General features: G+C 48.0%; 1 protein-coding gene across 1 annotated transcript in view; it reads right to left on the bottom strand.

Moving 5' to 3' along the window:
- The window catches only part of TBPL2 (TATA-box binding protein like 2), a 135,683-nt gene that overhangs the window by 43,485 nt on the left and 68,071 nt on the right, over nucleotides 1-24,127 (bottom strand). Inside the window, exon 6 of the mRNA XM_069638450.1 lies at nucleotides 17,274-17,368. Within this exon, the coding sequence (XP_069494551.1) occupies nucleotides 17,274-17,368 (95 nt within the window). The remainder of the gene's footprint in view (nucleotides 1-17,273; nucleotides 17,369-24,127) is intronic.

Raw genomic sequence — 24,127 nt, 5'->3', positions numbered from 1 at the left:
GGGTAATCAGCCAAAGTTTCTCGAGTGAGCACCCATGTGGTGCCTGGCTCATCTGCAGCTGGCGTTCCCCTTTTACATCAACAGTTCTTTGTACATTCTGCAATCAGCCGTTTGCTACTTTTGTTTAACAGTCCGGTTCCATCTTCCCCTCGACTCACCGGCTGTGCTGAACCGCTTGGCTTTCTTCATATCAGGAGTCAAGGCCGGTACCACGGTAGCAGGCGTCTCCCTCTGTCCGGCTTATCAGCGTAGGCATGCTCCGTGTACCATTGACATCTGCTGCAACACACTTGGGCTATTGTTCGCGGTCATACAATTCCTTCCACAGAGGATTCACAGGACTTGGTCGGAAAGGGCAAGGTCACTTTTCTCCTTGTCACCCTCTCGGTTCGTGCCGTCTTTCTCCTCCTCTTGAACTGCCGTGCATGGATAGCGGTTTCGTTGTGCGATCTGCCTTGTTTGTATCATGCTCTCGTGCTCCACCTTTTATCCCTGTGGAGAAGGGAAAGGGCCATCAGGTGGGTGTGATTCTGGTCAATTGCCTGACTTTGCCTGACTATTGTATTGGGACACATCAGGTAACCAGCTCTGGTGTTTGTCCATCGTCTTTCATGATATGCAAAAGTGTTGGAAGAGCAGGGTGGTAGAGTTCCCCAGTATCCTACGGGGTAGGATGGAGAAAAGGGGTTATACGTGATCATAGCCCTCGTACTAGGGGGTTGGGTAAATTCGGAAGAGTGAGATGGGTAGGGGTTGTGAAATGAACGAAAATGTCCAGAGTTTTTATCATGACCTGAACTTTGGCAGGGGGCGTGGGGGGAATGCTAGTGTGTTGTCCATGCAGTATACTGGGGTTTTGCGGGAAAGAATAATCCGAGGGACGTGACGAAGAATGACTGGGAGTATTCAGATAGGGATCAGATAGAAACAGGGATCCTGGGGAATGTGGTTTCTAAGTGTAACAGGGTGTCTAATGGATTCACCAGATGCAGAGGGGATAGTGGATTCTCAAAAAGGAGGGTCATTGGGTGGGAGGGAGGTTGAGTGGATACAGCCCATAAAAGCCTTGAGGACCTCGTCTTCCTTGTCCCGTTCTCCTGTATAGTACCACGTCTCACCAAGGGCATTCCCCTGAGCATAACCCTGGGCTCCCCTACCCAGGTGATCCTCCCTCTCTCGTCCACCCCCATGGTTGGAATCGGAGAGCGCTGGCCCTTCCCTGGTTGCCTAAATAAGGGATTCTCGAAGTATGCTGGGGAGATTACCCCCACGTTTCTCACAGTACCAGGGGACCTTTGCTGGATATAGGGAACAGTAAGTACAGTCCTGTGCAGGGACCTTGCTACTTGTCTATGTCCCTGGTGGTCTAGGGTTGTAACCGCTGGTGGCGTTATGCATGCACCATTGCTAGGAGTCTGTGTGCGGCACTTCTCGTTGAAGTATAAGCAGCACTCTGTTGGCATGCTCTCCATCGCCGGCCCCTCGGGTTGCTGGTGCGGCATGCCACTGTTGAGCTTCATTGGAGGGTTGTCATGTATGGGTTACTCCGTCTTCGCTACATCTCGGGTTTCCCTGGGCACAACGCACTGCCAATTTGACTCGCTGACTACAGAAAAGTAGCATGCGAGCAGACATGCTCCAAAGATGGCAGATGCCAATTTGCAGGCTTGCCAACAGCGGGGACATCTAAACAGGCAGTAAGAAACACTGTAATAAAAGTGGAAGCAAGATGGCAAATCCAGAATATGAGAATATGAGGCTTCTTCCCGATCCGGGCAGTGCATAACAAATGCACCAATCCCAACAGACAAGATAAAGGGATATCCTATCATCAGAAGAACAAGTTACTTTCTTACCTGGTAACGTTCTTTCGATGGGATGGTCCGACGACGTATTCCATATCTATGACAGTAATCACCACAGCTGTGCTGCTTCGGAAAATCTTTCGGCGTCTGCATCCTGCGTCAATGACGACGATACGCTGTCCTCGAGGGCCTCCGTCGAGCCGACGTCACCGGATGTTATAAGTAGGGCGCACGAAGCCTGTAGCCTCAGTTATAGTTTTTTCCCCAGAACGTGTGGCGCCAATCTTCTGCCAGTATGACCACAGAAAGCCTTGCGGAAACGTAAGCTGCAATAGAAAATCTGTAGCAGGGCAGGTAGCAAAGTAGCGATATGGAATAAGTCGTCGGACCATCCCATCGAAAGAACGTTACCAGGTAAGAAAGTAACTTGTTCTTCGAGGGGATTGGGTCCTCCGACGTATTCCATATCTATGACAGACTCCCAAAGCAGTACCAACGTATGGAGGAGGGAAAATAATTTAGAATATAGACATTTACAATGCCCAATTAAATTGCAGAGTAAAGGACCGCCTTGCCAAAGGCCAGATCCTGCCCATGGATAGAATCTAGGGAGTAGTGTCTTACAAAATTATGGACCGCAGTCCATGTGGCTGCTTCACAGATGTTACGAATAGGAACACCCCTCTGCAGGGCAGTAGAGGCAGCCATACCCCTAGTAGAATGGGCCCGTAAGCCTACCGGAGGGTCCTTACCCGCCAAGCGGTAATATTCAGAAATTGACAAGATAATCCATCTAGACAAAATCTGCTTAGTAACAGCTTGTCCCAAATGCCTTCCAGCGTAACCTTTAAAGAGCTGATCGTCCACTCTGACCAGGGACATGCGTGAAATGTAGACACTTAAAGCTCTCCTAGGATCCAACCTATGGAGCCTCTCTTCTTCCTTACCAGGATGCGGAGGAGGATAAAATGCCGGAAGAATGGCCTTCTGGCTTAAATGAAATTCTGAGACAACCTTCGGAAGAAAAGAAGGACGAACTCTAAGGACAACCCTGTCCTTATGAAACACCGTGAACGGTGGCTTAACAGAAAGTGCCTGCAACTCACTCACTCTGCGAGCGGAAGTGACCGCAACTAAAAACACAGTTTTAAGGGTTAACAGTCTCAAAGGACAAGAATATAAAGGCTCCAAATGGAGCACCCATTAGGAATTTTAGAACAAGGTTCAAATCCCAACCAGGCACCTGGAAAGGTGACGGCGGAAACACATTAGTGAGCCCTTTGAGAAACTGAGAAATTAAAGGAATCTTGAAATAAGAACACTCCTCAGACGAGCGCTTAAATATGCACAGAGCTGCCAGGTAACCTTTAATTGTACCCACTTGCAGGCCCTTGTGGGCTAACGAAAGCAAAAAAGACAGAACCACAGAAATGTCACATGAAAAAGGATCCACAGTCTTAACCCTGAACCAGTCACAGAACTTTCTCCAACGGTACAGGGACTCGGTTGCAGGCCGTCTGGCCGAAAGCAACACCTCCATCACGTCTTCAGGGAGGTCCCAATCTCTATAACTCAACCTTTCAGAAGCTAAGCGTGAAGGTTGAGGGATCTGACCTCTGGATGGAGAACCTGCCCCACCTCCCGTGAGAGCAGATCGTCTCGGTAGGGAAGACGACATGGAGGGCAGATGGACAAGTCGAGAAGGTCCAGGTACCACATTCTCCGGGCCCATGCCGGAGCAATGAGGATCATCCGGGAACCGAACCTCTGTAACCTCCGCTTCACTTGCGGGATGACGGGGACTGGAGGAAACGCTACAGCAGTAGGAAGGACCACTCCACCACAAACGCGTCCCCTAAGGCTCCTCCTGGAAGAAATTCCCGCAAGCAGAATTTGCACTTCCGGTTGACACTGGAGGTGAAGAGATCCCGATCTCCTGAGCCAGCTCCCACTCGTGAAAGATCGCGCTCTGCCTGCTCAGAGCGTCCGCCGTCTCATTTTCGTCTCTGGCCAGACGCACTGCCGAGATCGAAATTTCCTGCTGGATGGCCCAGAACCAGAGCTTTATCGCCTCCCTGCACAGAGGAAGTGACCCATACCCCCTTTTTGTTGAGGTAGTGCATGGCCACTGTGTTGTCCGTCGGAATCAGGACATTCTTCCCTCGCACAGTCGGCAGAAAAGCCTTATGGGCAAGCCTGACAGTCCTCAGCTCCAACAGATTGATATGGAGTCTAGACTCCGACGGAGACCAACGACCGCTGACTGTCAACTTGTTGGCATGAGCTCCCCATCCCGTGAGGGACGCGCCATCACGATAGTCCCCTCCTGCCAGGGCAGCCAAAATGGAGCCCCCCCCTCATCAGATTGCCTTTGACGGCCCACCACAGGAGGTCCTGGGCGACGAGGGCGGCACCTGAACAGGGTCTGACATCCTGGCCGAGGACTGCGACCACTGCATCTTGAGGGCCCATTGCAGAGATCTCATCAGTAACCTGGCCTCTGGCACCATAACAACTGCAGGATGCCATGAGGCCGAGCAACCTCAAGAACTCGAACGCCGGGAGACTCTGGGCATGTTGAAACCTGTGCACCATCTGCAGAATGTGATGAGCCCTCACCTGGGTAGGGAAACACTGCCCCAGGGACGTGTCGAGCACTGCTCCGATGTACTGGAGCTGCTGAGTTGGCGCAAAGTGGGACTTCTTTAAGTTGAGTGAGAAGCCTAGCTTGTGAAGGGAGTGGCAGGTGACGGACAAATGATCCAGGACTTGCTCGGGAGAGCGCGCCCTGATCAACCAATCGTCCAGGTAGGGGTAGACGTGAATCCCCCCTTTCCTGAGATACGCTGCCACCACCTCTACCATGAGCTTGGTGAAAACCCTTGGGGCGGAGGTCAATCCAAACGGCAGGACCCGAAACCGAAAGTGCGAGTCGCCAACCGCGAACTTCAGGTAGTTCTTCTGCTTGGGATGGATCGGCACATGAAAGTAAGCGTCCTTGAGGTCGAGAGATACCAACCAGTCCTGGAGTTGAAGGGCCTGGAGGACTTGAGAAAGAGTAAACATCTTGAACTTGTCCTTCCTGAGGAGCTTGTTCAAACCGCGCAAGTCCATGATGGGTCTCAATCCCCCGTCTTTCTTCGAAATCAAAAAATAAGGGGAATACCATCCCTTGTTCCTCTCCGCTACAGGCACCAGTTCTATAGCGCCTTTCTCTGGCAGGGATTATTTCCTGCGCAAGGAGCGGGTCCGGACTCTTCAAAGAGAGATTCCCTGGTGGATTGTCATGAGGCCTCTGCCGGAAAGGAAGACAGTAGCCGTGGGCTATGATCTCCAGAACCCACACATCTGAAGAAATGGCACGCCACTCTACAAGATGCTGCGCCAGCCTTCCCCCAACCAGCGAACCATGGGACATGGCCTCATGGCTGAGCTGAAGTGGCTGCGGCAGTGCCTGAGGGCAAAGAGGCAACTGCCCGAGCGGCTTTGGCACCTCAAGTACCCTGTTTTCCACCTCTGGTACTCCTACGGTGTCCCCTTTGACTTGCAGCTCCTCTCGATTTACCAAAGGATGAGTAATATCGAAAGGAACCTCCCCTCCATTGCTGTCCCCTAGGACGAAAAGGTGGAGGTTGGGGAACTGCAGGGCTCAACGACTTTGCTGTAGCTTTAGAGGTCTGCAACCTCTCAAGGCTCTCGTCAGCCTTGTTGCCAAAAAGATGTTCACCATCAAAGGGCATGTTGAGGAGCCGGGCTTGCACATCTGGAGCAAACCCCGACTTCCGCAACCACGTAAACCTGCGTATTACGGTGCTCGCCGCCATGGACCGGCTGACACAATCTGCCATGTCCAGACCCGACTGAATGGACTCACACATGGCATCCTTGCCATCTTGCACAATAGCAAGAAAACCATCCCGTTCCTCCCCTTTGGGAATATGATCAGCCGTTAACGAAATACAGTTCCACAGAGTATGCGTAAAACGTGACAAGGCACACACAGAGTTGGCTGCCTGTAAAGCTATACCCCCTGAAGAAAACACTTTCTTCGCCCAGCCATCAAAACGCTTGTCGTCCTTATCAGGAGGGATGGTAGGGTACAACGCCTGCTTTGCTGGGGCCATAGCCGCCTGTACCACCAAACACTCCGGAGTGGGGTGCGTGGTCAAGTAGCAGGGGTTGCTACTGGCTGGCCGGTATTTTCACGGCAAAGACTTGCTCACTGCCGGGAGACTCAGCAGTCCAAGCTGCTGCCACCCTTCTCTGCAAGGCCATCTGGAATGACAGTACCGGGTCAGTTGGTGGACCTTGGTCGAGGATATCCGTCAGGTCATCCTGCAGAAAATCCACTGGTGGCGCAGACCACCCCAAGTATTCCATGACCCTCAACATAAGGCGCCGGTACGAGGACTCGGCATGGGTGCCAGGCTCAGGCCTACAGAACTCCACCTCCGGAGAGGTGTCCAGACCACTTGCGTCGTCCAACGACTGCCGCAGGTCTTCAATCTGGCTATGCCCAGACAAAATCTCGTCAGGTACCTCCTCAGGAACCATACCTTCCTAGACCCTTCATCCACCTCAGAAATATAATCCAGAGGCTGGAATGAGGGCACAGAAAAAGGGACAAAGACATTTTTAACCTTGGCCAGAGCCTTTTTAGGGGGTTCCACCGTACCACGGGGTACCTCCGACAAAGCAGCCTCGAAAGGCATCGAGGGCATAGATGTTATCGTCGTCGACGTCGAGCGTGACACCGATGGCTTTGACACAGTCCTCGAAGGCGGAGCCCCGAGCGTGTCCTTCGACAGCCTGGGCGCCGAATGCTTCCTCAGAGGCGGAGCCTCGAGAGAGTCCCTCGACGACCCTGGCGGCGATGTATTCTTCGAAGACTTCACAGGCTCCGACGGTCTAAAGGGCGTCGAGGACCGGGGCCTGGAGCGGGCATGTCTAGAGCGACCATCCGTGTCTGACCAAGACCTCGAAGGTGCCCGGTGATTGCGACGACCGCTCGAGCCCGAAGGCGTGCGAGTGGTGTCTCTAGCACGGTCATGGCCGGCGTTTTTCAACGGCACGGACGGAACGGAGCCCTGCGATTGAAAAATCACCAACATCTCCTGCCGAATGAATCCCATTCCGCAGGAGGGGAGTGCTTGTTGGGACAAGCCACCCACCGACAGGTGGAGTCCTTGGACGAGGAAGGCAACCAATGCCAGCGCTTCCGTGAGTGCCTCGAAGAGGCAGAGGAATGGCGTGACCTACTCCTGGACCGAGACCCCCCCCAGACTTACGCCGACGATGTGGGGAGTCGCCCCTTGAGTCGTCAGTCGAAAGCCCAGTGGGTCTCGACTTCCGGGTCTTGGCCACCTTACCTACAGAAAGCTTGATCTTACGCTTCCGCAAGGCCTTCGATGTAAGCGACTGGCAGTCTACACAGTCATCCGTGTCGTGGTCCTCACCGAGGCACCAGAGGCAGGCGTCGTGCGAATCCGTCAATGACATCTTGGACCCGCAGTCCTGACACTTCTTAAAACCCGGCCGCGGGGTGGAAGAAGACGAAGACATCATGGAAATCTTCACAACGAAAAGGTTCGAAGAACCGAAAGAACAGAACTCAGAAGAACCGAGGCGCGCCGAGATCTGCGAAGCGAACACGTTTGTGGAAAAAACAGAACTGAGGCTACGGGCGCCGTGCGTCCTACTTATAACATCCGGTGAAGTCGGCTCCACGGAGGCCCTCGAGGACAGCGTATCGACGTCATTGACGCAGGACACAGACGCCGAAAGATTCTCCGAAGCAGCACAGCTGTGGTGATTACTGTCATAGATATGGAATACGTCGGAGGACCCAATCCCCTCGAATGGATATTAACTAGGGGAGGGTATTCAGCTTTGTAAAAAAAAAAAAAAAAATATATATATATATATATATATATATATTTTTTTTTTTTTTAAGTAATCTATCTGATAGCTCATACAGTCAATTGATGCCTGATCGAGAAGGAGGTACCCAGAAATAGGCAGGAGGCCGGGGCCTCGGAAGCACTTAAAGCCGAGGGTTGCTGAGAATCCAGTTAGGGAGGCACTTGAACTAACGAGGTGCTTGACCCTAAGAGGTGCAGAGATCTCAGAGAAGCACTTGAAGCCTAAAAGGTGATGAGGTATAAAGATACATGGCAAACCTACAACAAGGAGCGTTGGGATTTGTTCGATCTGATGCACGGTTACTGAGTAGAGCTCAAAGGAGCGAGTTTGTAAGCAGAATCAAAACTCCTGATGTTAGAAAGATTGATTTTGAAGAAGAGAAAAAGAAAGCTCTGTACCCTTGTGCTGGCAACTCTGGGATAAAGCGAAAGAAGTAAACAAAAATGATTAAAGAGTATATAGGAAACCAAAGGGAATAGAAACGGGAAGAAAATGGCAGGGTAGGCTTAGTTACTGACCGGAAAAGTTATGAATATGGAGACTGGGAATTTTAAGAGATATTCAGCATTAATGCCTGCTACTGTTGGCAATTCGGGCAGTCGTACACCCTGAAACCTGACATTAGGACCCTTTTAGGCTTTTGCTTAATTCCTTGTCAGAGGTTTTTCTATGATGCAAATAAGATCTATCCTCACCCGATTTCAGGGCTGCCTAATTAGAACAGACCGACCTGGCAAGAGACAGGAAAAAACCCAAAAGGAGTAAAAAAAAAACCTTGGTGGTGAGACTATTTCCTGAAGTCGGGTTGTTCCCAGTGAGTAGCTGCACCAATGCGAAGGACCAAGAGCAGTCACGTGGGAGAGGCAGAGCGGTCACGGACCAGCGAAGCCCAAGGCAACAGTAACAGTTTGGAACCGCTAAGCGTGAGGCACACGCATGGCGGAATTACCCAAGCAGGACAGTGCTGGAAAGTGGGCAGAGCGCTAGAGGCAACAGAAGGAAAGAAATGAGGCAAGGAGGGCCACTGAAACGATAAGTGGGAAGAGCAAGGAATGGCAAAGGATCGTGCTAAGAGTATCTGCAATGAAGAAAGTTGCAACGTGAAGAATTGATGCTATTGTAGTAAGGTTTTCATATACCGGATTGGAGAAGCTCCTCCTCCCGAGCGTAGCATGGCACCATGTTTTAGTTGGAAAGAAAGCCTTGTTGGAAGGAATGCCACCTATCGACCAGGGCCGGTATCCCCATCTAACCAAGTGAAGCTTCAGAATTATAAATAATACTACTAATAAATAATATTTAAAAACGCAGTAACTGGAAGGGAGAAGGGAGGGGGTGTCAATCTCATCCCTCACCTTTCACACACCTACAGGGAAAAAAGGTAACCAATTAAAACATTGATTCATCAATATTTAACAGTATCTCAAGGAACCCCTTTGTGTGTATATGTATTGAGTGATTCTGTGCCCGCCTCATTCGTTGAACGAGTCTTCTAAAACAGTATGGCAGATATGTGTCCATACTTCATTTGCAAAGCCTCTCAGCTGTGCCCATGTGCAGTGCACTTCTGGCTGTCATGTGTGTTGAGTCACCTTTGTTCGTGGGCAGGGACCTGGTGCGGGTTGAGGCACTGCACCTGGCATTGCTATATTTCAACAGTGTGTATTTATTCCTGAAATCCTTTTTTGCGTAATGCAACTTTCTTCACCACGGCTTCATTTGGAGTCAAAATGTGCCATAAAGGAGTTGGATGCTGAGTTGCTGCAGTCTGTGGCAGTCTACTCTCTTCTACTCCACTGAGACCTGAGTCTCTCTACAGTTCCTGCTTTTGTGGGTGGACCCATAAAAACCCTCACTATCCGCAGAGCGGCCGCAGAGTTGGCTGCTGAGTTGCTGCAGTCTGTGGCAGTCTGAGCAGGTGGGGAAGGCCCCCACCACCAACATGGAGGAAAAACGGGGTGACATACCCTCCACACCGCCATCGGGAGGCGAAGACGAGGAGGTGCGATGGATGAGAAGCTCAAGGCTTGCCCACCACAGATTCGATCCCCCCCGCCCCCCGTCGGTTCGCCCCTCATCAAGACCCACGTTTCCATCAAAAAAGGGGCGTCTGTTTATGCCAGTCCCTCCCAACAATTCCAACATGCGCCCCCTTTCGAAGACTCGCCCCAGGTCGCTGATGAACTTTTAATGACCTGCTTAGGAAAGGACGCAGCCAGCGACAAAGGCTTGCCAACTCGTTTTACCCCTTCCAAGAACCCATCTGTACTGGACCACGAGCTAAAATCGGCACAGGAGCACCCCCTGCGGACAAGTTCCCGGTGCAACCGACCGAAGGGTGGGCTGCGAGGGAACTGCATGGAGCTACCCGGTCCGGGGCGCCTGCAACGCACCAAGAGGGCTCACAAAGAACTAACCCGACTTGCTTTCCATCACTTACCGGGAACGCGGAGTTCAGCACGGCGGCGATTACACAGGACCATGTGACTAGTTCCAGTCAGGCAGGACACGAAGAATCGCCTTCGCTCGGCTCCCCTGCTCCGAGCTTGCAGGGGAGCGCGTCGGAAGCCCCACTGGCTCCAAGCACATCATCAGAGAAGAGGGAGGTGCACGCCCTAGCACACGCTGCCGAGAGCGAGGCTCCACTTCCTCAAGGGGGTGGAGCCATGGATCAGCACAGTGAAGGGTCCAGGTCAAATGACAATGAACAACCTATTACACCGCAAACTCAGCTGAATGAAGAAAGCAAAGTACTTTTAATTGACTCTCTGCCTACATTTACCTTTCCCAAAAAAAACATTCTTCAAAAAACAAAAAAAACAAAGAAAATTCACAGGAAAAAGAAAGCCAGTCATTACATAATAAACAAAAGAAATCTTCGGAAAAGCTCCTGGCCAACTCAGCGATTTGCAACTCTCTAAAAGCATACTTTGCCAGCCAAGGAAAACGGAAAATATGATGTCCTCCTTGAACTGACAGACGCAGAACCTGCTGGATGCGACGTCTGACCTTTCTGGAGGTCCAAAAGCCTGCAAGTTCCCCTACACACCAGAAGAGGGAACCCCACTTAAGCCAAGACCTTCCCACCCCGGGGATCTTGAAAACACCCTTCCAGACTCTTCTCCATCCCAAAGTTCAAAAGTTGGCTCACCTGTACCACCAGAAGGCTCGCAAACCGCTCCCCTAAATCCTTCCTCAATGGGGCTTTCTCCCACCTCTTCTGAAACACCTTGGGCGTTTAGTCCCACGGGGTCTCTGCACCCCCCTGCCTTGCACCACAAACTACTGATGATCACGCAAACAACATCACAACAAAGGAGGGAGCTGAAGACCCTCATGTTCAGAGGCCGGACACCCTTCTGCCTGGGTCCCCAGTTAAAATTCAGCTATCCCCCGACCCTTCTGCCTCCTTGCTGGGTAAAGAGAAGTGCTCTCCTAAGACCCAACCACAGCTATCTACCCCGTCCAGCCGTTCTCATATTTCACCTCGAAGGAAGAGCGGAGGGGCGGGCCAAACAGAAGAAGTTCAAAAGGATACACCGCCCAAAAAATTAGACCTAACAACATTGATGTCAGCATTTACGATTGCACTTGCTCCATTTGGAAAATTGTATGAAGCCATAAATGACACGCTGAAGGACCAAACTACTTTGATCGCAATGACCCATACTAAAATGACATATTTTGAGGGGTACATAACTGCTAAAGAAAAAGTAGACAGCATGATATACAACAACATTATAGGAGACCCAGCACAAGCCAATCTTGCCACCGCAACTCCTTGCCCAAACCAATTCTAATTAAAGACTCAAGAGATAGTGCGTCTCAAACAGATTCTATTACCCCAAAAGGAACAGACCTGCGGGACCAGATACAGTCAGCAGACAAGCTGCCTTCCAACAAAATTTGTTTTGATTTCGGAAAAAGCAAACAAAAATCAAAAACTGAAGGAAAATACTGAACCCCCCCGGCAATTCTTATTTGAAGGGGCCAAAAAGGGAGCGGCTAAATCATGCTTGAAAGAATCCGGCCGAAAACAAACATCTGCCTTTTTTGGTGAATCCAGTCAAAGGCTTGACAAAAGGAACCCCAGCCCAACTAACCAAGCCAAACGGGGGTAAAAAAAAAAACAATCTTCAAGGACCGGCACCAGTTCCTTCAGGCCCGGCACTGGGAAATGACCCAGACCCCCATCTGAGGAACAGAGAGTCGGCTCCTAAACCAAGTGAGTCCCGCGGATCCTCAAATTCCCCCCATCCAGGTTTGTCATTTCGTTAGAAGTCCCTCACAGACTTCACCAGTACATTCGCCAATCACTGTGGAAGACTTCCTGAGAGATGAAGCTTCCATGAACATTACCCTCCACTCATCTCCGGGGAGCTGTACCCAAAGCCAAAATGACGAAAATGAGCACAAAAGCTCGTCCTCGAACACCAACCGTGCAACATCCCGAATATCAAAAAAACAAAGGAAGAACAGTGAAAACAAGAAGATGGACTCGCGAAGACCTAACTTGAGATATCCCAGAGGGCCAGAACTCTCCAGAGTGAAACCTGTGACATTAAAAAGAAACTACCCAGAAATAAAATCACCTAACGAAACTGACAATGATCGAAGTGACAGTCCTAACTCGCACAAAAGATCAAAGGAATCAATTGAACAGAAAGAAAACAACCACTTCAGAGACAGAACTCTGACCCAAAAAATAGCAAAACAAAGACTAGCTTCGGCTACAGTTTTCAAGCTGGAACAGATCCCGGAAAACTCGGAGAAGACAACCTTAAACAGGGTAACGGTTTTAAAAATCTTGAAACGCATCAGAGACCTTGAAGATCTGACGACAGAGGATCTGATACTAGTAGAACCCTACCACAAAGATCAAAAAGCAAAGGCCTACCTACATGTGAGAGCAAAAGCTAAAGGCAGATGGTCCAAAGAAGGCAAAGCAGACCTCCTGAAAAGGGGCTACTACATCACAGAGGTAAAAAGAGTATCGAACAACCAGCTATCTCAACACAGGGGGAACACTTACCCAACTGGGAAAACCCACTATAGATCAAAGCAGAACTCAATACTCAAAATCTGACCCAAACACCCAAGCGGGACTTTGTTCGAATACCGGCCAATACCGGCAAGCGTGAGAGTCGGCACTCTCCGTCAAGGAGACCTACTGAAAGAAACTTGTACAGATCAAGAGAAATTCAAGAAGAAAGATCTCTCACCAAGAGAAGGATCCCGTCTCACTCAGAAACTAAGAATGAACAAAATCCGTCTGACAGAAACCCCAACACCTTGAGACACCTGGAGTCTTCTACTACCCGGAACAACTTGTCAACATTTGCACCAATCAAGCAGCTTTTGGCATGGCTTCCGAAAACCTCATCAAGCCACACGAAGAAATAGGAACAAATACCATCCAGCGAAACGCCCAAAACATTTAAAGACGTAACAAGCTCAAAAGATCTCAGTTCAGAACCAGACCATCAAACCCAGACGCTTAAAATGATGTCCTGGAACACCAGGGGTTACACTCACCTCACAAAAGCAGGAGGAGTAAACCTAGGGGAATTTGACATCATAACCCTTCAAGAAACGTGGCTTCTTGTCCCCCCTACAATCGACGACTTTTCGGTTGTGGTTTCACCAGCAAACAAAGGCCGCTTGGGCCCTCCTTCAGCTGGTCTCCTTGTGGCAGTCCGATCCGGGTCAGGCCTCTCAATCCAGAAGAAGCTCGCTGCTACTCAAACGCACCTAGCAGTACTAGTAAAGTGGGAACGACTGGACTCACTCTATGACGTCCTCTCTGATCACCATAATTACAACCTATTGGAACCCTCAAGTAATCTCAGACAGGCTCTTTCTAGCGACCATTGAATCTGAGATCGACGGCATCATGACTGCACAAAACAACCCTCTTATAATGTTAAGTGGGGACCTGAACGCCAAATGCCCGAACTGACTCCCAAGAAGCATTCCATCACGTCCGACAAGTCAGGGTGAATCACGTGGCAAATTATGGCAATCCCTCATGGATTCGAGAAATCTTTACAATATCGACCACTCCCTACCTCTGGCCTCCTACATTCCGACATGGGAAAGAGGGTCACAAGAAAGGACGATCGATTACATATTTGTATCGGAACCAATGCTGAGTCGGATCACATCTTTTGAGGTCATAAGGGCCGAGGCAAGCGACCACAACATCTTGAAAATCGTCTGGCTGACTGAAGGAGGAGGCATACTTCAAATGCCTGAAAAAACTGAATCCAACGCCCAAGGAAATCGGCTAAGACTCACGGCGGAGTGAATTAAAGAACTCTCAAAAAACTACGCAACACACTGCTCACGGAAAGAAAGAGGTGCAATAAATTCAACCGATTACCAACCCCTACCTCATCCGTATCAGATGCCCAGGAAGTTAAACCCAAAGGGCAACCAGCAACCATTACACACTTATGACAAGGAGTTGGTAATGAAACGTCGTATCTTGAGAAAGCTGAAGAAACAGGCAGCAACCTCTGAATCAGATGGTCCAATGAAAGCTTACATGAACAAACAAAAACTGTACAAATCCTGGTTAAGATTCCGCAGAGCTCTACTTTATCAATGTGATGCAGAAGAAATGAAAAAATTGGCAGATAAGAACTCAGGGGCATTTTGGCAACTGATTAGGAACTCAGAAGACGGCTCAACTGCAACAGGGTCAAACAACGTCTCAGAAGAAGTCTGGAAATTGCATTTTTCCAAGATATTCCAGCTTCCCAGGCAAACTAGACCCTCCACTGGGTGCGAGCTAAAACCAACAACCTGGGAAGACTTCTCAAACAAAGAGGACATTGTGTTGGCCATCAGGCGTCTTAAATCCTCCAGAGCTCCTGGCCCCGACGGAATTACCAACATAGACCTAAAAAACCATCCGGAGGAATGGGCGAGTTTCATTGGCCAGGTGTTCAAAAAATCCTGCCTCACTAAAACGATCCCGAAGTCCTGGTGTTCTGCAGTGATTGCCCCTATCTACAAAAAAGACGACAGAACTGATCCGGGGAATTATCGCCCTATTGCGCTTCTGGACACAATCGGCAAGTTATATGGATCATTTCTCTTAAAGAGCTTCCAAGCCTGGGCTAAATCAGCCCCGTGCCAGGACCCTTTTCAAGCGGGGTTTATGAACAATTCAGGGACCACAGTTAACATCATTATGCTAAGTGTCATAAAGAACAAGCTTACGCCAAGGCCTGGGAAAGTATACCTGCCGTTCATAGATCTCAGTCAAGCTTTTGATCAACTAGACAGAGCTCTGCAGTGGTCCAAACTGGAACAATGGAAATGTCCAAGCAAACTTCTTGACCCAATAAAGGCTTTTCACAACATGACGTCAATCAGGGTCAAGTTAAACCAAACAGGCACACTGTCCGAAGAAATCCCAACGCTCAGAGGGGTAAAACAGGGCTGCCCGCTGGCCCTGGCTCTGTTCATCTCTTTTCTTGGAGACCTTAAAGAAAATGCCAGCAACACAAGATCTTTTCCTCCGAAAGTTGGCGAGACTTCTGTGGTCCGTTTACTATATGACATCATCCTTCTTGACCAGACCGAAATTGGCCTTCAAAAACAGCTTGATAATCTGGCCAAATACATCTCTAAAAACAACCTAGAGTTAAATAAAGGGAAAACAAAAATCCTGATTGTCGGACAACCTCCAAAAAAGAACTAAAAAAACTTCAGATGGCACATTGAAAACTCGACCATAGAAGTGGTGAAGTCCTTTAAATACCTGGGTGTGATGATGGACAACTCAAAGTCTGAGACATCGATGCAAAACCATCTGTGGGACAAGGTCCGAAAAGTAAAAAGTAGTTCCGGGCTTGGCATATGGATGTGAGGCAATGCCATCGATTCCCACTACAATATGGCCAAAATTGGAGGCCTACTTTTGGCGGAAAGTCCTTCAGCTTCCCAATTCCACATCGGTCTCGGTTATTAGAAGAGAACTGGGAACACGCTGCCATCAAAACAGGTGAAATGTCTCTGTTCAGGAAAGTAATAATGCAGGATTCACTTCCCCTGTACAACATAATCAAAATTGAAATGTCAGCAGGAAGGGGCAAGGCTCTCACAACTTGGGCGGTCAAGCAGCGAGCCCACTTGGACAATATTGGATGTTCTGAAGACGAACTGATCCGAAACCCCACAAAAATAAAACGGAAAATGGACCAATTGGACTGGATAGAGACTTTAACATCAGCGGAAAAAAACAAACTTCTCACTCATTTAAATTTCCAGCCCAAAAAAAAAATCGCATTCAACCACTGAAGTCCTAGAGAGGTTTCCAGAGAAGGCCCTAAGATCCATCTTTCTGAGGTCTCGTCTCAACCTACTTCCAACCAACGAAATAAGGGCCAATGGGGGCCAGTCGCAAACAAACCATTGTCGCTTATGCAAAACTGAACATGAGCCCGAATCGGTAAAGCACCTCCTGATGCACTGCTCTCAAACGAAAAAAATGGAGAAGAGCGTACCTGGGCCGCTGATTCAACCTAGTCTCTTGTATGAAGAAGAAGTCTGGTGGAACCGCCTCCAGAGTAGATCGAGGACAGCATGGTCAATAGCGACTGCTAAAGTTCTAAAGGCAGCCCTAGAGAAATGTGCTTCAAATCCTATGGAGACGAGTGCCCTGGTTTGACCAACTAAAGGTTTTGAACTTATCTTGAATACCAGAGCATGGTTGGACAGAAAACTTCAAAACTTCAAGATTTTCTCTCTTTTTGCAAAATCATTGATTTGATAAAAGTAAATAAAAATAAATAAATAAATAAATAAAAAATAAATAAAAAACGTTACATCTATGGAATTGCAAGCTGTGTCTGTGGTCTTGATTGCATCAGTTGATGGAATGGTAAATATTCTTGGACCACCATTTGACTACCAGTGAGGTCTTCTCCATTTGACACACGTGCGTTTGGTGGATCGATTGCTGGCGTCATCCCCAGGAATGGACAAGTGCCTACAAATTACTTTGTGCCCTCCTTAGTGCTGTCTCCTATGTGTTGTAAATTACTCTAGTTCCTCCCAACAGAAATAATTACATCTAAGTACTTTTGGTGATTACATAATGTTGATCTAAGTTCTCCTAAATGACTCCAGTCTAGATTAAGTGATTTCGCCCATGTTCCGATCAATATGGTCTTCCACGCACAGATGGGATCTTGTAGTAGTCTGTTTTTTCAAACAATTCTTTATGTCATAACTTGCCCTTGCACTGTTATAAGTATTCTCTGCATTACACAACACAGACTTATTATTGCCATGCACAGGTCAATTTACATACATTTCCCCTCCCCCTCTCCCATGAACTTGCGCGTTCTCAATGTCACTGGGCCTAGTAAGATCGCTCTTTTGTTCTCCCCCGTTCCCCTCCCTTGCCTTGTCGCGTTCTGAAACACTTGTGTACAAGCAGGATAGAAATAAAATATCAATATCAATACATAGGATTACAACAATTGTACACGCAGGGGCATTTTCACTATTTCAAAGGATGTATTTGCTTACCAGTAAGAACCACTTTTCCAGAAACGAAGATGAGTAAAACAATCCTGGGTTTAACCATTCTGTAAATGAGGCCTGGAAATAACTCTGGCTCATAACTGTTGTGAGAGATGTAAAGACAAAAAGGTCAGTGTATTTCTCTACAAGCCGGCTCTTTATTAACACGTATTGTTCTAGTAATAAATGGCGGCCATCTTGCTTCCTCTAGCTGGGCCTAATGAAGGCGATGTGTTGGGTGGATACCCCCAATCCGCCCAACACGTCGCCTTCATTAGGCCCAGCTTCTTACGCTGCCTCTTGAGAAGTAGGCGGACGGTAAGTGCCTCCAGAGGAGTGCGTGTCACCAGAACACGCATTTCGAGAGGGTGCAAAGCTGAACGGAGTGGGGTGTGTGTATGTACATAAGGACAGAATGTCTGGGCCCTGATGCGTCACAAACCATGTGGGTTGGTTAAGTTGTTGGTCAGGATTGCAGGCATGCGTTTGACGATTTATGCTTTCACTACAAAGCAATGTCCTACCCCAGTGTCCAGATTTACTCTCAGTGGAGGGTGGAAGAGCAAACATGTCACTAGTTCCCCCAACAGGGATAACAGATGGAAGTCTGGTTCATAGGGTCATAAAAAAATAATAATCACATTATCAATCCATCCAGGTCACTGAGTGGGTTAGTATGGACTACAGCTTGGTCAAATCCACCTCTTCAAGGTTTAAACTAGAACACCCTAGGGTTGGCTGATGACCCATTATCCAAGGAGTAATTCAGCACCTGTTTATTTACTATATGGCTGTGGGTGTCACCCTATAGTTATGGTGAAACGAGGAGCCATTGAACTTGCTAAAGAGTCTATGGTTAATAGACTTTAACCCGTTCGAAGCATGAAATGGTTTAAAATAATGGTAAGGCCCGCGTTCCCAAAAACTGGAAAGTTTGGTGCAAATCCATTTAAAGGTTCAAATGACAAGCTTGAAAAATGTTTCCTCTTTGTGTTGGTTTTCCCATAGGGGAAATATGCGGTCATACCCGAATGGATTTTCAGCAAAACTATTTTAGGAGCGACAGAAAGCACGGGCATGCTTTCCTTAGTTAGTTTGGCGGTAATCCATGCAATCATTTTGTTTGTAATTGGGGTTGCCTCTTGCACTAAAATCTTTGTCTGCGGTCATGCATTGCTTGTTGCCGAAGGACATTTGTTTTCCCTTTTGAAAAATGCAATCCGTGGGACAAAAGAAATGATTTACATCTTGTTAAACAGGGGGTGCTATGGGAGGGATAGCAGGCTATTAAGAACAGCTAAAAAAAAAATCCCCTTGAGAAGTCCACCGTGTACCAGCAAGGCTTGTATCATTTAATAGGCTATGCACCTTTCACTAATAGCCTACTGATCTATGAAGTTTCAGATGACTTGGTAAACCAGTCAATGTGATTGGTTAAACTGTCAAGGAGATTTTTAAGCTGCCCTTTGAAGTTCGCTGTAGTGGTTTTATTTACCGACCTGATCTACAGTGCCACCTTTGCCCAAATAAGGCACCCCTGAAAGTGAAAGGCCGATACATCTCAAAAGCCTTCTAAAAAAAAACCCACCTGCTGGACAGCCTTCTTGGATCACATGCTCTGAAGCAATTGTCAGATTGTGTGAACACCATATAAGAACCCTAAATAAATAAATTTCTTTTGAGTCAGTGTTTGGCCGAAGTTCGGCTATAATTGTGCGATCACCTTTGGTCAAATACTTCCTGGAATCATGTGCAAAGCCAAAATCCACTTTGTAGGTTTACCAGTGTCCTGTTTGAAATATTGCAGCCAATCTTGGTGGTACAATTCAGACAGAGGCTACAAACTGCAGAAGTGAAATCATCTCCTGCCCAAAGAACACAGCTCAGGTGTGCTTGCAGTGTTCCCTTACTTATGCCAGCTGATAGCTGACAGACAAGCCTCATGACCTAAGGAGCTCTAGAGTAAGATGGATGTTAAGTAAGCCTACTCCCCCGTCTGCTCTTCCCATCGCATAGCTTCTTGGCAAATCCCACTCTGCTCACTCGCTAATTGGAAACAGGGCGGTCCCCCGTAGCCTGCACCACTTGTGAGAATAGGCCTGGCTCCCAGAAGAAAAGTTACTGGTGCCAGCTGCACCAAACATTGAGGGCCAGTGCGCCTACCTTCCTGGTGGCCCCCAGCCTTTTGTCGTCCCTACATACGCAGACCTTAGGCTGTCGGGCTTTACTCCCCACCAGACACAAGATAACAGAAACCCACTACCCCACCACCCTTTGGGGGCTACCTTACTTTGACGACAAACACTCTGTAGGGCTAACCACCGGGCATGCTTCCCTGCCTGCCTTAACATAATTACTGGATGCCCACCACTCCCCGGTCCTGCGTGTCTACTTGGCCCCATAAATTCTTTTGTCCTCCTACCCCACGTAGCTGACTATGGGCTACCGAGAAGCCCCTATATAATTAAAGGCCCCACCGACCCGTGACATTAGGAACTGCTGCCCTTACCTACCTGGCTGCCCTCAGCTTTCTCTGCCCCCCAGACCGCACATGCGCAGACCATGGACGAGTGGGCCTGGCTTCCATGCAGTCTCAACATGAAAAAAACCCACTGCCCCACCACCAGACCATTAAATTTGATGATAGCACCTGTTCCGACATCTGGAATCGAGAGGCATGCGCTGTATACAAACACAAATTATAAATGTGGTATTTAGCAGATAAATACTCTGGATTGGGAATTACTCGCAGAGGTGGGTTTTCCATAATGAAATCAGCATCCACTTATTGGACTGGAATAGCTTACATGGGAAGGGGGCACCCTGGGGCTGAGATTTTTTTTTTTACTGTAATTCCTTTCCCTGGCACAGACAATATCTAGAGCTTTCCCTCCAGATGAACACATTCCAAAGTGTCTCCACCAAACCTAAAAAACCATAGCCACACTCAGGAGTCCAGTACTTGCGACTTGCAGCGATTAACACAGATTTCATATCTGCCTCTCCTGCTATTACCCCCCTCCCCCAGACAACCCCCATCTCTCTTCTTAAAGAACCAAGCGTAGCCAGTCCAACAAAAATGGCAGTCGAAAGCGATGAAAATAGTGCATTACATTACATAACATAGATTCAGCATGCATTACTTACCACAGTTCGACAATAGGAAACTTTCACTCTAACTTCAAGTATGCATTATGCCAAGTGACCTCCCAGATTCGTACTTTAGGTACGATGGGGTGAGAGCATAACAAAACACAGATTACCCGAGAGGCCAAATACTCACGACAGGCCGAGCAGCAAGATACTCCACGAGGGGGTGAAATTAAAGAGAAGCTAGGAAGGGCTGAGAAGCCTTCAGACCTAAGCAGAGCTGAGAATCCTGGCATCCCATGAAGGAGTGAGAAAGGTGACAAGTTGAACCGGACTGATGAGCCAGGAAACCCAGGAGTGTCTAAAACATACAATCATCCGCAAGGGGGTGAGACCCCCAGCAGGGATGAACAAGCGAATACCAGGCACCCACAGCAGGGGTAAAAGGCATTCACAAGTGAACCAATGGAAACAAAGAACAACTCATGAAGCCTGTTCTGAGAGATGAGGAACAGACAAATACTACCAGTTATCCAATTAAACATGGGTAAGCATGGAACTATCAGTACGTTTGATTGGGGGTCCAGAGCAATTGGCTCTAGGAATAGAATACGAGCAATTTTCTTTTTTTAAATTATTTTAACTGTAGCAGGAGGCAGAGGCCTGAGAGAAAAAGAGAACCAAGCACACCATTGGCTGGAGGTCATAAAGCAGCCACCTGAAGTTTATGTTGTTTTCTCATTAGGGGTAGGGCTAGACATTAGGTTAGAATAGGTTTGGAAGGAGGACAGAGTTTTTGTCACATCGTGACAAGCACTAGGTTATTTTCTTTAAAGAGTAGGGAAACAATCACCCTAGAGCTAGGCACAGATGAGACATTAATTCCTTTAATAAAAACAATGTTGACAAACATGCCCTCTTTTCCATCTCCCACACAAGGCCCATGTACTGCAGTTGTCTATAGTGCCTCATCTCTCAATGAATTGACATTAAAAGGTCTCTTACAACCCAATTCCTTGCGTACTAAGGTTTGGCCTCCGGAGGATAGGTAGATGAGATTATCACAGAGGCCAGAATGTTTCCATTAGATGCACACAAATAAAGGGGAAACTTTGACAGTTGGCATTTTAAGATTTGCCTCCATTCTCTTCACTGTTCGTGTATCAAATAGTTCCTTATAAAAATCGTACAGAAACTGACAACATTTAATTATTGAAAGCCAATCTAGCTGGCAATTAGCAGCGCTTTGACCAGAGGCTAGTAAGTAAATGTACAGGCCTTGGAAATAGGGTTAGCACACAAAGGTATAGCGTTAATCAGCAACCTGCTTCCCTTCTTAACAGTCTAGAAATTGTGGTGAACCAGAAGAAGGGCTCAGACGACAGTGGGTCGTAGTTAAGGATGTTTATCTAAATAAAAAATAGAACGCCTAACTTGCCCTTTCGCTATGTGGGAAGTTCCCTTCCTAGAAAAATTAAAGCCAAGGGTGCACGTCAAGTCCAAAGTAAAAATCATCTCTCGGAATCCTAAACTACTAACTAGTCCTACCACTTTAGGAAAATACCCAACTAAAAGGAAAGAGGAGAGGCTTGCACAATAGCCTCGGTATGAAATTCTACCTAGCCCAACTTGCAACAGACTTAGTCGCAGTGTCAGAGTTCCTTTCAAACACAAAGGTATTGTCTTTACCATCTTCGCAAAGGCTTTCTGGCAAAATGTATAATTATCTTCCCTAGAGATTTCACTCTCCCCCTTGACAAAGAAAATGGTTGCTTAGATGTTCTTCTTCTGGGTATATTTCAAAAGTCTGAATCTCTCCAGGATTACTCGACAAAATCTTCTCCTACCTTCGTGGTACTGGGGCTCCTGTGGTCCCCTAGTACATGCGGTTTCACAATTATAGTATTTAATTTAAGGCGTCTGCTTGTTCGGGTACTGTAGGTTGCTGTGGCTTGATGCCCTTGGCTAGCTTTGCTGTAGAACATTCACCATCCTTTTATTAGATTCCCCAGTAGCCTTGTCAGCTATTGCAGCTTTAATATACAATTTTCATATTTCTTTCACACCATTTCAGTGGAACCGTGAGCCTATTAGCTTCTTTCAACTTCTCGTGCTTTTGGCAGCCATTTTAGCCATAAATACAGAGTTCGTTTCTTTCTCACGCTGTTAGTACCCTTGTCCACAAGTTGCTAGCATCCGCGATTTCGTCAGTACCTCCCTCAGCGTAACAGGCACTTGCCGGGTTGAGCTCAGGGACTCCGGCTCCTCTCCCGTCTCTTGTCTCAGTGCCGGTTGCTGGGCGCCTGGCCCACCACTGCCCTTTAGTGGCCACACCGCCACAGAAGACTTTTCTTCCAGTCGTGTCTCTTTCCCTGACCAGAGTCTCTTGCTCTGCCAAGGAACCACCTGTCCAGCCTCCAGCTGGCAGGTTTGTCCTCGTTCACACCACCGTTGGCTTCGGGGCTTGACGTGGCTCCACCCCTCCATGACGTTGATGCTAGATCTACGCAGCGGCTGTTCTCCCACCAAAGGAGTCTCTCCTCCATGCACAGTCTGTTCTCTTCTTATACACTTAATTGGAATTGATGGAATTGTGTCAGTCTTCCTTAATCATGGCGTTCAGGTGACATTCAGCATTACTTGAAGCCAACAGAGTTAAAGAAGGATCTTTGTGGATTATGGTTGTAGCAGAGAATGCCAAAGTCTTTCCAATATCCGTATATGCAGAAAGGGTGATTTGGACTGGGAGTTCCTTACGGGAATGGGAGTCCTTGCCCCCAAGAGGGGAGTCACTGCCATTGAGGTCCCACTTGCCCGGGCCCCTATGGAGGGTCTTGCGTAGCAGGCTCCCCTCCCTAGCCTTAAAGGGGGTGGCTCCCCTCTCTGGATAAGGGACGAATTGTCCAGATTCGTCACCACATTCAAAGAGAATATATCAAAAGAGAAGATCAACATGGTCAGAATAGCATCAGAGCCAGGTCGAAGTCATAAAAGCAAGACGATAATCAGCCACAGTGATCACACTGCACAACATTGCGATGGCCAATGCTAACTGCATTTATTGGTGTAATGTTTACATCACGAATGTCCTCATCTTGCAGTAATGGTGTACAGTCTTGGTACATTGGCATGCACCATATTCAATTGGGCAAGGATGAATATCAGCCATTTGATAGTAGAGGAATCCCTATTTTCAGTGTCACAAAGATGAGGCAGATACAAAACTTTGGAATAGAAATAAGGCGGACTGGGGGAAATTACAGTTTAAGCCACACAGAGTAATTTAAATGCTTTAACCACAGGATATCTGATCCTTGCAGTCAACACCTTTGAATCTCAGTCTTTGATTTCTTAGTCTGGCCTCCCTTCTTCACTGAGATCTACAGTCACTCACAGCCCTGGGGGTTTTGAAGTGTACCTGCACTTCTCCAGCATTGGAACTTTCATAGATTCACATGCTTGAATATTCCCAGTTGAACAGCAATACAAACTGCCCACTATGCCGGCTAAGGCACTCACTTGTGTAGTCCCTCCACCTCACTTTGATCCTTTGTGACCCTAACCAATGAGATGGCAGGGATTAAGGTCCACCCCAGGCAGCCATATTCAAATTGTTCCCCTGCAGTCTACAAGACAAGGGGAATCCTCTTCAGCTCTCTGAGCTTTCATCTTTTTTGACAGGAGTCGTTACATTTTTCTTCCGTGTGGTTCCTGGGCTCAGGGAATCTGCACCTGGTCCAAAATCATAGAGTTAAAGGTTGTCTGAGGCA

The sequence above is a fragment of the Ambystoma mexicanum genome, chromosome 14, assembly GCF_040938575.1.
Source record: "Ambystoma mexicanum isolate Mex_15411 chromosome 14, UKY_AmexF1_1, whole genome shotgun sequence".
Classification (NCBI taxonomy): domain Eukaryota; kingdom Metazoa; phylum Chordata; class Amphibia; order Caudata; family Ambystomatidae; genus Ambystoma; species Ambystoma mexicanum.
Note: the sequence above shows the minus strand (reverse complement) of the source record. Positions and strands in the feature narration are given on the sequence as shown.